Source organism: Mus musculus, chromosome 17 (assembly GCF_000001635.26).
Source record: "Mus musculus strain C57BL/6J chromosome 17, GRCm38.p6 C57BL/6J".
Classification (NCBI taxonomy): domain Eukaryota; kingdom Metazoa; phylum Chordata; class Mammalia; order Rodentia; family Muridae; genus Mus; species Mus musculus.
The window spans coordinates 66,947,000-66,963,020 of NC_000083.6; the positions used below are offsets into that span (position 1 = coordinate 66,947,000).

At 41.8% G+C, this 16,021-nt stretch overlaps 1 protein-coding gene across 2 annotated transcripts in view; it reads right to left on the reverse strand.

The window, feature by feature from the left end:
* The window catches only part of Ptprm (protein tyrosine phosphatase, receptor type, M), a 687,644-nt gene that overhangs the window by 280,152 nt on the left and 391,471 nt on the right, over positions 1 to 16,021 (reverse strand). For both annotated transcript variants that reach the window (NM_001357625.1, NM_008984.2), the window contains exons 8-9: positions 9,811 to 10,119; positions 6,069 to 6,178 (exon numbers count right to left, since the gene is read on the reverse strand). In NM_001357625.1, coding sequence (NP_001344554.1) covers positions 6,069 to 6,178; positions 9,811 to 10,119 — 419 coding nt within the window. The remainder of the gene's footprint in view (positions 1 to 6,068; positions 6,179 to 9,810; positions 10,120 to 16,021) is intronic.

The window sequence follows — 16,021 nt, forward strand, 5'->3', positions numbered from 1 at the left end:
GTCTCTTCAGGCTATGGGGGTTGGCATGGGCCCCTTTGTACTTAAATCTGCACATCAAGATAAACGATTTGGACATATCCAACAAGCAAACTTTGAACATTTTTGCTGTAAAAAAAATAAAACAGTTTGATTTGTTAAAACAACAACAACAACACACAAACAAATCTTTGTGGTTGCCAGGTGGTATTTGAATGGTTAATAAAGACAATAGAAAAGCCACAGGGAACTGTGGTAGAATGCAGTGGCTAGAACCATGTACATTATGTCTGACAGAATATAGTTTCACAGGCTAAAAAGTACATTTGGGTTGAGGCATCAAAAAGGAAAAAAATTCTAAAAGTTATGGGAAAATTAGACAGGCACTAGAGACAGGTCGCCAGTATGGAGAGGGCTCGGGCATGGTTTCATTTGGGTCCTGTTCAAAAGACCGTCCTCCTGATTGGAAGGAATGGAATGGTAAGTGCACATTTAAGGAAGGATGTGGGCATTGGAAATGTCTGTGTAGACAGGTACACATGACAGAAACAGGGTCCGAGAGAAGTCCGGGCTGGGAATGGAGATTCAGGAACAGAGAGAGAAGTGGCCCAGGGGAGGGAGATTTTGATGAGAACTCAGGTGACATTAGGTAAAAAATGGGTCCATCCATGCCTCACGTCAGAGTCACGCATCTGCCTGTTTGTTAATTCTCCTAAGTCCGGTGCTCCAAGTCAAGCTGCTGCAGTTGGGTTCCTACGTTGTACATGGCGATGAGTCATGGATGCTGTGAACCTACTGCTTAGTCTGAAATCATGGCTTAAATATGTTCGAGACAGAGGAGTATTCCTGTAATAACTATACCACCCTTTGGAGGAACTGAGTCATGTCTGATTCTTGCTTGTGGTCCCATCGTGATCTGTAACTACTTGGCCTTTGGTATATTTTCTGCGAAAGACGACTGGGGAGTGCCCGAGTGCATGCGAGTATTCACACTCTGGCAAAGTGGGGTCCCAGCTCCCCCCGGCACACACTGAGAAGCAAAGGCTTCTCTGATGGCCGCAACACCACAGGGGCTGATCGTCAGGTGGCCCCAAACTGACTCAGACTGGAGGTTTGTAGCCCTGTTTTGGCTTCAACCCTTTAATACTTTGGTAAAAATTACGGACTTCACTTCTCTTTCCTTACAAAATAAAAGGAGATAGAAACTCATGCCTTCCTCAAAGTTATGAATTCTCTTATCTATGCCTAAAGACTTATGCACATATATGAAATCTGTGCCAGAAAGTCCATAGCTCCCATCCCCTAGACCTATAGGAGTCTAAATGTTAGAAATTAAACTGCTCCCCAGGACCAGGAGGCAGGCAGCCAACTCTCTAACTGCCTCCTGACACCGAGGTTGTAAGCAGTGAGCGGCTGTTGGCCTCAGCGGCAGAATTCAAGGTCCCACAGCATCCTGTCAAGCTCAGGCAGAACTTAATCCTTACTTTGGGCCTTTCATACTTTCAGTTGGTCATTCAACAAGTGCTTATTAAGTACCTATTAGCACTCAACAGAAGAAAATGCAATGTGGGGGGTGGGCAGGAGGGGGTGATGGGCTCCCGGGAGAAAAGTTGGGGAAAAGCTTTTATACCAGTTCTACATTGCTGACTGAGGGCAGAAAATGTTTTAATGGGGCCACTCTAAAGGATGCCGATTGCCCTCTGGTGGGTCCCAGTAATTTAATGGGATGCCCCTGGACAAAAGCAAAGTGACACCTGAATGAAGGGGTAAGGAACGAAGGGTGTTAAACTGGTGAGAGGGAATAAGCCCTTGCTTGCATTGGATGATTTCTGATTGCACTTAAGTGCCTGGAATTCTCTAGAATTATCTCCCCTCGCTTTCTCCTTCAAGTCTCCAATTCTACACTGCGAGTTTCACAGAGAGCCCAAATGGAATAGCCTTTTAGGGGGACCGAAATCTTCGGGGGAGCCTCGAGATGATGGTAATTGCAGCCAGCATAAAATATAGGTCTTTAATTGGGGTCTGGGCGATTTGCTCTGTGAACACAAAGGAATGGATAATTAAATTTGATTTCAGGGGTGAAAGGGGCCAAGGTACTCTGCGAGAAATGCGGTATTTGAAGGAAATACTAAAAGCACGGCAGGAGTATGCTCTAGAAGGGGGTTGGACAAGAGCTGTGGGAGGGCAGAGGCCCATGGTTAAAAGTGGAGTGATGTGAAAAATTCAGAAAGCTTGGAGGGGACGAACGTGGCTGTTAAATTCTGGGGAGGACAACGCAAGAGAAAGTAGTAGTAATAAATAATAAATAACTTCCAGAGATAACGTATTTACCTTGTTGGGTTTTTTTCTTCGAGATTTGATTATTTTCATTTTACACATCTATTGCATGAATGTTAGATTGTATGTTCCTGGACCACATATTCTGCTCACTGAGTCCAGAAAAGGACATCGGATCTAGGGTGGGAGCTACAGAGAGCTGTGAGGTGCTAGGAACTGAACTGAGGTTCTCGGGCAGAGAAGGCAGTGCTCCTAACCGCTGCGCTATCTCTATGGCACCTACTAGAATCATTTAAAGGAAGCAATGGAAAGGTTGCTTTACCTTGGTGACTTCTTTTGTACTTTTTCTGAAAGCGTCATTATAGTTGCTGAGCAGCACTGAGTGGCAAGCTAGGCGCCCTTACATGACTCCTGGGCTCTCATTCCTTCCTCTTTCAAGGTTACCAAGCTCGGACAAGGATGACTGAGTAGTCAGTTATCTAGACTCGTGATCTTGAGCTGTTTCAGCTCTTAATACACAATGGCCCCAATGGCAGGCAACTCCATCAACTCTGTTTCACTTTGAGTCGAACGGAACTTTTTGTTTGGGCTCACTGCGCATGAGGCTAAAGTGTCTGGGTTTGGCACTGTTTCTTTCCATGGTTGGTGATGGAGAATATAAGCAGTATGCTTGTTTCTGTGTTCTTTCAATGTCTTGTACATAGTGAGTGTGGACCTGTAGAGATGCAGCATTCATGGTCACTACAGGTGGCTGAGAGGTAAAATTAGTGATGAGGTGCAGTGTCTATATGTTATGCACTTGGCAGTATTACTCACTGACAGACTTCTAGAAATAGGTTTGATATCCAATGTTTAAATTATTGTGGGTACTCTCAAATTGCCTGCAAAAGAGGCAACATATATTTCCCAGCAATAGTCTATATATGTCCATATTTCTTCATGCCACTGGTTGAAATTGTACATTATACAATTATACAAAATCCAGCACATTTATTCTTGTTTAAATTTCTCTAATTTGTTAAGCTCAGCTCGTAGGGGAGGTAGAGTCACCTCCTCCCACTCCTCACTCATCTCCCCAAAGGGTTCTTGAATTGTACTTACTAGTCTGTATCAAGTCTGTGTATACCACAGCCATCAGCCCATTTGCTGCCAGGAGTATTAAAAATAACCCCTCCAAATGTGCTGTGAATGTCTAGATAGTTCCATGTCTGTCTGTCATCAGTATGAAGTTTAAACCCTGCTTATCTTTCCCATGTGTCTTCCAGGGCCTTTCGTCCATACTCAGAGAGATGTGATGCAAGAATGTCCTCTGAATTTTTGTTAGAGCGTTCTCATGAGATTAGCTTTGCATATCAATCATGAAAGTGCCTTGTATTTACTTGCATTATGTAGGCTGGTGACCTCACAGGGTATGTGTAATTGGAATGAGCCGTGCTTTCACTAACATTAAATTGTATTCCTCTAAATAGATAACTGGAACTGCTGTGTGATTTCTGCCTTACGTAATTTTGGACTTGTGTCTAGTTCTAACAGTGGTTGACTCCTTTGAACGAACATCCACTTCACGGGTTTGGCAGGATATCTGTTGAGGATGGACATAATTGCCTGACCTGGATTTTGGGGACATAATTGACAAACAAAATGGCAAAATTGAGAAACAAGTCTGAGAATGTCTGGGTCAGAACACTGGCAAGGGGGGAACAGAAAAGAAGGCCAACTAGAAGAGGGCAGAGTTAGAATAAGGACAGAGGAATGGGAGAATATGTACCGCTGTAAGGTCTAAAAACAAAGGATGCTGTTAGTGATATTCACGCACCAATGCTTGAGTAGACTTTTTGTAAGAGACAAAGGAAAACTCAAGAAGAATCAAAACTCAGCTTATGTGTTTATATCTATAGCGGACAGTCTATTTTATCTTATCCCAAATCATCTAAGTATGTTAACATCCCTCTGGGAACACATTCATTATGAAAGCATTACCAACCGTGGTAATCTTTACCTATACTCAAATGTGACTCCATGGCAGGATCGATTGTCTGCTCTGGCAGGAGAGACTGTTCACAGTTTTGTAAGGCAAGTGAACCATGACTTGTGAGCACTGAGGTCTCAGGAAAGGAAGAGCGCCTTCCCCCCCGCCCCCCCAGATGCCACCTAAGCTCTTCTTTGAGGAACCAGACTACTCTCTGTCTCATACCCTCATACTTAGAAACCGGAGAAACAAATTTGATACCTAGAAAACACATTTAGTCATTTAGACCCGATTCAAATATGTGGTATTTCCCCTTTGGATCTGTAGGAAAATAAGCCAGCCTGCTCTACTTGCAAATATTTGATTGCTAGAACCTTGATTTATGGCATATCTGCACATCCACACTGGAGCAGCATTTAGATCAGGGTTTGACTGGGACAGCCTGGCCACTAAGTCAGAGAGATAAATGGGGTCTTCGTTGTAAATGTTATTTTCCCTGTTGTTTCCATGCTGAAGTTACTTCTCACACAAAGATAAATGTCTGCTGGAATTAGAGAGAAAGAATCTTGCTATTAGTTTCTGTCTCTCTGGAGAGCAACCTGTGGCTTTGGGGACAAACAGACAGACTTCCTGGGTCTTAAAACAAACTTCAATGTGTAGCTAGTCCAGTAAAAATTCCTTTTTTTTCCTTCTCTCTCTCTCAGATTAGACTCTATAAAATCGATGCCCAAACACCATTAGAGGGCCCAAAATATGAAGTATTTTCATCATGGAAGAAAATAAAATTGACCTTGCTTGACTTGACTGTAAAGCATCTCCATAGAAGCTGAGCCATGGATTTCTGTAACTTCATATTGTTACAATAAAACAGCCAGTAAAAGCAAGACTTTCTTTTTACTGTTCTTCACTTTTCTTTCTACTATGATGACGATGATGATGGTTATTGTTGTTGTTTTCGCATTTCAACACCACTTTCTGGAACTGGTGAGGGACCATCAGCTGACTCTGGAGGGTCAGAGAGAGGGCTGCTGAAGAACATCTCTGACAGCTCATCTGCTCAGACTCCTGTCAGTACTGCTGAGAGGTATTCAGGCAGATCCATATGCAGATCGGCCATAATTTTTACGAGTTTTACAACATATAATTTTGTTGAATTTGCATTCAAATAAATGCTAGTTTTAAAAAAATGCACCTGCCTGTTTCTATGACAACAGACACAATGAAACGATGCTCAGGATGATGTGAAGATGGCTGTCACCCTGTTATTGCTGTTATTTTGTTCTTGAACAGTGTATCAAATTCTCTTTTTTTTTTTTTGCTACTGTCACTCAACTGTTTGATTTGTTTCAGCAGACAAAATGGTGTCAATGAAGTCTAAGAAATATACGTTGATATAAAGGAACCAAAAATGATTATTCTATGGTTATTGTGGAGACAATTTTTTATTGACTTTCCTAATTGGATAATCCACACTCTTTAATCAGTGGGGGGGAAAAAAGCACTAGGTAGCTAGGAAAGAGTATGACTCAGTGATCGCTTCCTCATCAATGTATATTTCAAAATATTTATTACTTTCAATAACAGTGACTTTAAAAGTGTTATGCTGTCTTAATATATAACACACAACACACAATGATCCAACTTATTTTAAATATGTATCTTGAAATTATGCATAGTTGAAACTATTTACTTTTAGTCTCCTGTTTCTAGAACAACTATTGTGACTATAGAAAGTCGTAAACTTGCCAAGAAAACATGAAATTGCGTTTTTAAAATAACAGAAAGCTCATGTTGTCACAAGATATTATACTTAAAACAGTAAATTACCAACAAATATGTAAGTTACCTCATATAAAGTGATGACCCCATATGTTTGTGTCGGCTCTCTCCACTGAAGAAATATCTTCTCTTCAAAGGCACTGCCTTGGATGGATTCAGTGGGGACAGCTCCTGGGACTAGAGAGGATGGTGACAGGTGAATGAGAGGAACCCAAGGAGGTCTTAGCTATTCATAGAGGTTATAGATCTTAATAGCCTATAGATACATTTGTATTTCTGTACAAAATCCAAAGCTATTTTAACTACACAGTCCTTGTGAAATGATTTAATCTTTTATCCACTATCTGTCATCTATCTATCTGTCTATCTACCTACCTATCTATCATCTATCTGTCTATCCATCTATCATCCATACATATATGTATATATAATCTATTACCTATATCTATCATATATCTATGTATAATCTATTATCTATTCATCATTTATCTTCATTTGTTCCTTCTATCTATCTATCTATCTATCTATCTATCTATCTATCTATCTATCATCTATCCATCCATCCATCCATCCATCCATCCATCCATCCATCTAATATATCTACCAAGATAACTCAGAGCAGGTCAGCTCAAAAGACTGCATTGCTCCTAACTGGAAATAGCCAAATGTTCATCATCATATGAATGGATAAGCATTTCAATAAAGATTTTTAAATGGAGGCTGGAGAGACACTTTAGGTTGTTTGAGGATATGAATAGTCTTTTAATTGTTAGCAAATCTCTGTCTCCAACTGGATAGATGCCTGGAATTTCAAAATAAAGTGAAGGATTTCACATTTTAAACTCATTTTTATTTGAGGGCACACTCATAGGTAGAATGAGAGCCTTTGTATTTAATCTAAATGACACCAAGCATTTAATCGGAGAGTGCTTTACGAGTGCATGTGGGTTGGGGGTGAATGCTATTCAAGACTCTCCAATAATTAAATATGCAGGTTAGAAAAGATTCAGCCCCCTACTTGGACTTCACTTGCCTCGCTTCTAAAACGATTTAAGTCCATTTCTAAGGTATAGCATCTGAGCAACATATAAAATGAATACACGCTTTCATCTCAGGCTGAAGAAATCAACAGGACTTTGTGTTGAAACAAAGTAACACATGATGTTCCAAAGCAAGGGCACTGGTGAGCCCACAGAAGCCTGCACTCTAGACTTCAGGCTTAGACCCCTTATCACAACCGGAAGCCACAGCGGGCCATGCCTGAGGAAATGCTATCTCTCCTCCCTCATCTTTGTGTTTCCTCCAAAGGGTTTCTCATGACATCAACACCTTTTCTCATAGTGTTGGCACAGCTTACATGACTGGATGTTTTATTTCATGATCATTTGTATCTGAAAATATTTATGTAGGTTCAGGAATAAAGAGGGGAAATAGAAGAATCAACCTAAAACTGAATGGGATTTATTCAAATTATGTTGGCTTGAAGGACAGCTTGAAGAACGAGCAGACCTTTATAATGTCTTAGAAGAGACATGGTAACAGAAGGTACTGTGGAAAGAGGACTTTCAATGGGGCAGTTGGGATGGCTCTGTGGATGAAGGGACCTGCTGCCAAGCCCACAGCCTGAGCACCATACTAGGGACTTATATAGTGGAACATTGGACTAAGTCCTGCCAGTTTTCATCTGAAATCCACACAGACACCCTGGCGCACGTGAGCCCACACACATACAGACACAGAGATAAATACAAAATAAATAAATTACATAACATAATAAAAAGAATGCTTAAGTGGATTCCTCAAAAATTATAAATCTTAGAATAGGAGAAATAGTTGCTTATTTATTTTATCCAGAAGAATGACTGGAGGCAATAAGACATCAGGTGAACTTAGGCTGAAGATTTGCTTTCAGAAGTTCTAGGAGTCAGGATTTTATGGAAGTAGCCATAACATCTGTGCTGTCCACTGATACTGCTAATGGTGATCAAAATATAATTTCCATACACTCCCTGACCAAAATACACATCTCAGGAACATGTGATTCCAGAACAAAATGATGTTTGATAAACCAAAGTCACAGTGAGCTGTTGCTTCTCTCTTCAGACTTGGTATTGTTTGACAATTATTCTATTTGTCTTTCTTCTACCCATCTTCTTTGAAGTAGTTTTTTGTTTGGCTAGTTATTGAGAAAATGCAATTTGCAATAATAGTTCTTTTCTAATTAGCTGAATGCTGCTGAGCTATGAAACAATACGTTTTTATTTGCAAATACCACAAGGCTTAATTCCTGAGACTAGTAAGATAATTTAAACAAAGATCCAAAATTAGCGATCCTGACACTTTGACAGGATTCCAAAGAATTCCCAACTTATATCACTTCTCACTTTGAGACTCCAAGGAGTTGGGTGAGTTTTTTAATCCCTCTGGTCTTATCTGGTCTGATGAAATGGCTACATTTCATCTCCTGTTGGATCTGCAATAGTGTTGGTTGAAATGGTAGTAGCGTGTTTATCAGTAATACTTTCTCATTTTGTGTAAGGACTGATTTTGTGGTTTTGCATGTTTATCAGTCTACTCCAGGTCGTGCATATTGTTACAGATGAAAAACACGGTTTATTCTTAAAACTAGTTTGTATAATTACACACACATAATATGATAACATATCAAGATACGTTACCACATATAGACAAGAGATTCATAGCAGCTCTATCTGCAGTTCAAGGAACTCTACAGAGAAGGGATGGGAGGGATGCAAGCGTCAGCAGTCAGAGAGATCGTCTGGGTGAGCCACAGCCGTGCAATCTCAGGCTCACATGGGTGGGACTCTACTCTGAGTCTGTACTGAGGTTTTAGTGGAAGAATGAGAAAGGAATGCTGTGGAAAAGTGTTCGAATAAACAGTTTGTGGAACTGACCTAACACCTCAAACAAGCATTGCTCGATCCAAACAAGCATTGCTCAATCCAACGGAATAATAAAAAAATGTCAAGAACTACTTAGAATACTATAGACTTGCCCTATAGAAAAGTGCCACATAACTAATAAAAAGCAAAATATAAGGACTGGCTGTGGGCCTAGACCTAAATAAAAACCTACAGCACCACCTCTAAGGCTTGGGGAACATCCCAGAAGAGGGTCAGGAATAGGTGAGCTGGAGGATAGGGTATAGGGCTACACAGTAGCATCTGTAGACTCATACAACCACTGTGACGATTGCCTTTTCCTATAACCACACAATTGTAGTTGTCTGTACCAGCCCCACACAAAGATCAACTCTATCAATAATCAGTCAAAGCGGAAGAGCGTGTAGGGGTTCTGCACTGTACCTCTTAACTATGAGCCATGAAAGGTTCTGGGAGAGGAGATTGTTGCCCTTAGCTGTGTGTCCAGAGCTGAGCCCACCAGTCTCTGGTAGATATCGCTAAACATGAGGTATACAGATAGCCTTGGTTAATGTAAGTGGTCCAAATAATAAAATGAATCAACATAAACGTAAGGGAGAGAAGAGGAAAGAGAGAGGGTTGACAGGGATGACGTGGGTGGGGTTTGGGAATGGCAATGGTCAGGATGAATTGCATATGCACAACATTGTGAGAAACTGAATTACATTAAAGCAATCCATGTTTCCATTTCTGTCCTTTCTTTTCTAATCAGTATGCCAGTGTTGGGTGTGCAGACATATTAGTACTGCTTCACCGAGTGGTCCTTCTGCCTGTTCTCAACACCACGTAGCTCTCAGAGTCCAAAGAAACCCAAGTCGTTTGGAAAAGAACACATTTCACCGAGACAGAGCATTGAAAAGCACTCACGGTCTTCATCCGTCTGCACCGTGAGTTCTTGGCTTTCCTTGCGGCCCTCCGGGTTCATCAGAATAAGCTTCACGCTGACGTTGGTGTACGGGGACAGGTTGGTGATGGTGTGCTGAGGGTGGGAGTTATCTGTATCCCAGCTCACTTCTTCTCGCACCTGCTCCTGCCCTCCGACCTGGTAACCATAGTGCACTGTGAGATTATAACTGTGGCAACGAGTTACATTGTATCCAAACGGCTCCCAGCGGATGGTGATTTGTCGAGATTTGACCTCCACAACTTCTAGTTTTCTCGGGCCACGCATGGGATCTATTTTTTAAAAAGAAGAAAAAAAAAAACACACGAGGAAAGAGTTAATAAGGTAGAGCTCATATATCATAGAAATGTGAATGACACACAAGAAATATATGTATTTTGGGTAATATGAGTAAAAATATATAGAGAAAGATCAAGCTTGATTTTGCAATGGGGGTACTAAGACAAACACATAAGCATTACTGAACACTTACTATGTGCCTCAGGATTGGATAAAGAAAGAATAAGCTAGAAGGCTCTGCTTTGCCACAGCCACGGCTCATTGATAATTTCAATTTTTATTTTTCTTAAGTGTGACTGCCATGGCGAATGCGGGAGAATGACAATTTGTTAGGAAAATAGACGTGTAAGTTTATGAAATGACGGCCATGGTTCGCCAGGCATTTAAAACAATTCTGTGAGCTGGATGCTTCCATTCCAAATACATAGATCTCAATTCTGTGGCCAAATCAGGCTTGATGACTTAAGTCAGAGTCGAGGCTGGACGGTGGCACTGTGACTCTGATGTGACAAGGAAATAGGACTCTGGGGTATTAATGATTCCTAAGCATGATGGAAGAAGGCAATGCAACATGCAATAGCAATCCTGCATATTTAAATTCTAAGTCAGAGTGCTAGGAGACACCCTTCCCCTTCTACTCGTAAGCCATGGAAGCAGAAGTTCAGAGCGTGGCCTCCTGCTCAGCCCTCCTGGACAAAGCCTCCTGGGAGGAGCCAGAAAGGTGGCTCTCCGCCTTGTGTCTGAAGATTGCGTTGAACTCCCATGTGCACCTGCCTCCTGGTGTCTGCCTCTGACAATGGCCCTCAGGCTGCTTTCCCCGTGAAATTTAGGGATGAATGACAAGACAAAAATGGTCCCAAGCAATACAGTGTGGCAAGTGGGAAGAATATTCCTTATAAATGAACTAATTTTTTATATTTAAATTGTGAGCGTTAGAAATCAAACTTTTAAAGCTACAAATGTTAGGGCAATACCATAAATAAGTTACTTTGGAACAGCATCAAGGTTTCTTCCAGATTAGTGATCTTTTATAACGTAAAGGGAACATCACATATGCTCTACTATCAAATATTTATGAGACGTTCAAGAAACCCAAGATCTCTTCTGTATTAGCAGGTGTCTCTGCACCCTCTTCCTGGTTAACCACAAGTCTCCAGGAGCCCTGTGCTAAAGGGCTCTCCCAAGGTTTGCAGTGACCTCACTAATAAGGTGACTGATTGCCTCGGAGATCAGCTTAAACAAGCAGGGTAGCTCTAACTTCATTTCAGTGGGAGACTATTTTGTACTACATACATTAGTCAGCTTCATTTCAGTGTTCCTTACCTAAGAAAATAGATGTTTACCCAAAGCCCCAGGATTATAAAGCTAAGCAGTGTTGTCTGTTTCCTGGTCAAGTTTTCACAGAATGCATGCCTCCCTTTGCTTTGTGAGTGCCTTTAAGTGGGTGGGTAGGGGAGCAGGGCGGCGGGGGGTGGCGGGGGTAATAGGGGACTTTTGGGATAGCATTTGAAATGTAAATGAAGAAAATATCTAATAAAAAAATGAAAAAAATGCAAAATGCAAGAAGATATTAACTCAAGACATCAAGGAAATCCAGGACACAGTGAGAAGACCAAACCTAAGGATAATAGGTTAAAAAAAAAAGGAATTTCAGCAATGCCAAAGGAAATCTCAAGCTTTTCGTTCTTCTGCCAAGGAAATGGGTAAGCTATCAGAAATCAAACATCTCTGAGACTGACTGCCTAAAACCACTGTTGTCATGGGAGTCACTGTGGCCTTCCCAGCCTTGAGCAGGCCTTTTCCAGCCTTGAGGCCAGCTGAACAGACCTTGAGTGCTTGCCACAATGGACCTTATTGACCTTGGTGGAGTCACCTGCCTTGGTTGCTCGTGCAGCTTCCCACAGGAACTTAGAATAGTCTGCCCACTGGCTGACCTTGGTTTGCAACATAATCCAGCTGAAACAAAGGATGGGGTCTGTAGACTTGCCCTATATAAATGCAGTGCTGAATATTAAACTTGGAGCCTTGATCAGAACCTTGTCTTGGCTTCATTCTCCTTTTGCCACCCCCACCCCCATCTCTTTTTCATTTCCAGCTTCCCTTTCAGGTAAACCCAGTTCATCCATAGCTGCTAGACGGCTACAATTCTTAATTAACACAGTCAATAGATGTGTTTGTTGCCCAAACTCTCAGATGAAGAGCCTGGCTCTCACGGCCCAGCTTCCTCAAGTACCAGACTGACCAAATGCAAAGCTATCTTACACAAGCATCTACAGAGAGGAGACTGTCCTTCACATAGGATGTCTCACATCCCCATGTGAATCCACCACGCTTCCAGAGTGGACTAACAGCCAGAAATATATGAGTAGAGCAGATTGGACTCATTGGATTATTAACACAGTAATAACAAAAGAGGGTGTGGCGTTGGGAGGATGTGGGAGGTAGGGGTGGATCTGGAAAGAGTCAGAGGAAGGAGTCCGGTCAATATGATCAAAATGCACAATATTTGGCATGAAATTCTCAAAAATTCAAAAGAAACATATTTTTTAAAGATCCCCCTCCCTTACAATTTTTAGCTTTGAGTTCAAACAAAAACAGACACACATCATGGAGAAACTGAATTTGGAATTTTGGTCCTTTCCCAGGCTATGTGTCTACAGAGCAATCAAGCAAAGCTCCTGGTCAGCCCAGTGACCAGAAGGGGAGTCCACAGATAATGCCACAGCATGTTGTCGCTAACGTGATGTTTAGCTGGTTAGATGGATTTAGTGGAGTTCCAGCTTATGGAGAGTTGAGTCAGAAGTTTGGATACATCTATTTAACACCTTGGAGGATTTTGTCAAGGGTAGGTAACTTTGTTGTATCTATGGAGATGTGGATACAGTGTGACAAGGTTAGTGTCAACAGAGGGAGCTCTGAATCATATCAACAGGGCATGTTCCACAAGTCCCATTGATTCTCAATCCTAGTCACTTCTCCTACTTGTTAAAAGCTGGAGAGAATTTGAATCAACAAATTAATGATTAAATGGTCTACTGTAGGTAGGATACTATCATTTCTTCTTGCTAGGACCCAGAGGCCATGAAAAGTGCACTGGAGTATTGGGTGTAGTTAAACAAAAATCAACCAAACAAACATACTAACACATCTGCAGTGTAGGTGGAGCTTAAGTATTAGAATATACATCTGAGGCTATGGGGGCAAGAAAAAAAAAACATATGGAAGATAAAGCCAGACAAACATGAACAACAAATGCTAAGAGATAGATACACCACAACATTTAAGTGGGATCCCATGAGCTGCCATGCACCTGAGGTAGCTTTCTTCTCTTCAGTGATGCTCTGGCTAGACCAAGTTGAGAGACTAAGCTTCAACAATTCATCCCAAGCAACCTTCTCTCTCTTTCCCTTTTCAAGGCTGCCAAATTTAATGTGAACCAGCAATGGCTTTATAAGGCTTGTCTCTCAAGTCAGCATTTTAAGCTGCCTCCAGTTTCAAAGTTTCTGTAGAGATATTTCAATTAGTGTGCTGCTAACTGTGAACAAGCCATTTTGAGGGGATACTGACGCTGGTGAGTTACACTGATGACCGCTCAAGGCTTTCTAAAGGGCATTGTTGTGGAAACAGATCACAAGGTAGTGACTCCATCAGCGGAAACGTGGGGCTTCAGTAAGGATAATTGGAACATATACTGCATTCCTGAGAGTGCAATACAAATACCACCCTCACCTACCAAGTTCCCTTGGCATGCCATTAGACCCGTTCTATGAGAACAATATAGATCGCTTCCAGTTAGATAACAGGGCAATAAACTATATGCACAGGACCAGTAGTTACGGGATATTTGCTCCTCATTCCTCATGAACCCCAAAGACAGGGTTGAGGATAGGCATCGATTCCAATGCCTTTTCTCTTTTCACTCATACCCTCAGGACACACAGACACAACCTGCCTTCTTGGCAAGCGCCATTGGAGTGAATCATGAGGCCAGCTGGTCCTGTGTGAGTCTCCCAGGATAGCGTCCCTCAGGAGCACCAAGGCAGCCACTGCAGGAAGCTTAGTCAGGAAGCTCCAGTGACTCCCACACTGGCCCAGGGCATTTTTCATTTCGTTCTCTTTCTGCCAGATTGAGGCAGGCTTCCAGTGGAGAAGCCTGACAGTTACATTCCTGACCCGAGGGAGCCACAAGCCCAGTTCTAGCCCCCAGCCTTCTTGGTATCCTATTTAATCAGCCATCCTAGCTTGGTCTCCCTCATCTCCTTCTCTCAGAGTCAGGGCAGATGCTGACTGATAGGATCAATTTCCATTGCAGGCTCAATTCGCAGCTCATTTCTCTGGAACTCTGCGCTTTACCTCCCATTACTCTCTGCAGTGCTTTTTTTCAGAAACTCAATTTCAGAACCTGTGAGAGATATTTGGGTGTAATTTTAGGATCCTGTCATCGATAATCAAAAACATAGATTACAACCAACGCTCTCCCTAACAGGTCTCACTTTCCTGCCTCTTTGTGAACCACACAGGGGGTCTATTACAATGCCAGGAATAACACCTAAAAGCAGTGGCCCCTGCAGGACCTGCAGCTCTTTTATTTCGGATCATGAGTCTCACAAAGGAGAGTAGCAACATAATAAACCCCGCCGCTTCATTCACGTCACTGTTCAGCTAAATCAGAGGGAAGACCCCATTAGCCCTTGTTACTCTGGCCTCCCCAGTGATTCAGTATTCCTAAAGAGCCATGATTCCAAGCCCATGGCGTGGTTTGCAAGTGGATGGCTATGATTTTGGAATCAGTCAAACCTTTCTAAAGTTTTAAATGCATCTTTACTGTCAATCTGAGAATTCTGAACTGGATGAACTTCGTACCCTGACTCCCCTCCCCCCAGACATCTGTACACCTGGGAAGCAGTTCTGGGCATTAAAGCTTGTTTGATACTTATTTGATATTCTGTGTGATCTCTTCTGCCAGAGATTTTTTTCTCACAGATGCTACATTGATATCTTTTATAGTTCATCACAACCAGAAACAAGGAATGGTCCCCAAGAGTACTGTAGAGTTCAGGCAGGTCAGGTCAAGGTCAACCTATCCTACACAACGCAATCAGGTTCTCAAAAATAAACAATGAAACGAAGCAACCACAAGAAGGCAAATCCTGAAGTTAGTTTGCTTTCGAACATACAAAAGCGTCTATAAGTAAAGAGTAATTCTACTTTCTAACAGACAAGATGAGTTCCAAATGTGCTAATTTAGACCCAGCCTGGGAGTGCAGACCAGAAATTTTAGCTACTTGGGAGGCAGAAGTAAGAGGTGTCTCAAATTCAAGACCTGTTAGGGACACAGAGTAAGTTCAAGGCCACCCTGAGTAACTTAACAAGAAAGCCTACCAGAGGGGGAAACAGTAGAGATTTAAGAGTTTAATAGCTGAAACAACTATTCTCAAGAATAGATAAGTAAAAGGACACTCAGGGTCAAATATTCTATCTTATCCCTTGGTTTAGGTTGAACATAGTCTCAAGGTTCAAGGGCTGATATATAAGGGTAATACATTTACTACCCATTGTCTCTGTCCACACAATGTCACTTTGGCTATTTTCATTTCACCTGCAACAAGAGTTGGGATTCTTACTTACTGTTATTAATCACTGGAAGAATTTCCTTACATACCAATAAGACTAGGAAGTATCTTTCTGGTGGGAACACAGACTTTCTTAGACAAAGGGCCAAACACTTTACAAGAACTCCAAATACACCTCCTAAGTATTTGGGGACATTTTCCAGTAGTGTTGGGTGACCCTGGGAGAGGTGTGAGGACCATTGGGGTATTCAGTCTGGAGTTGAGAATGGACACTTAAAAAATAAAAAATACTGGAGAGTGCTTACCAGAACAGAAGGCAGGG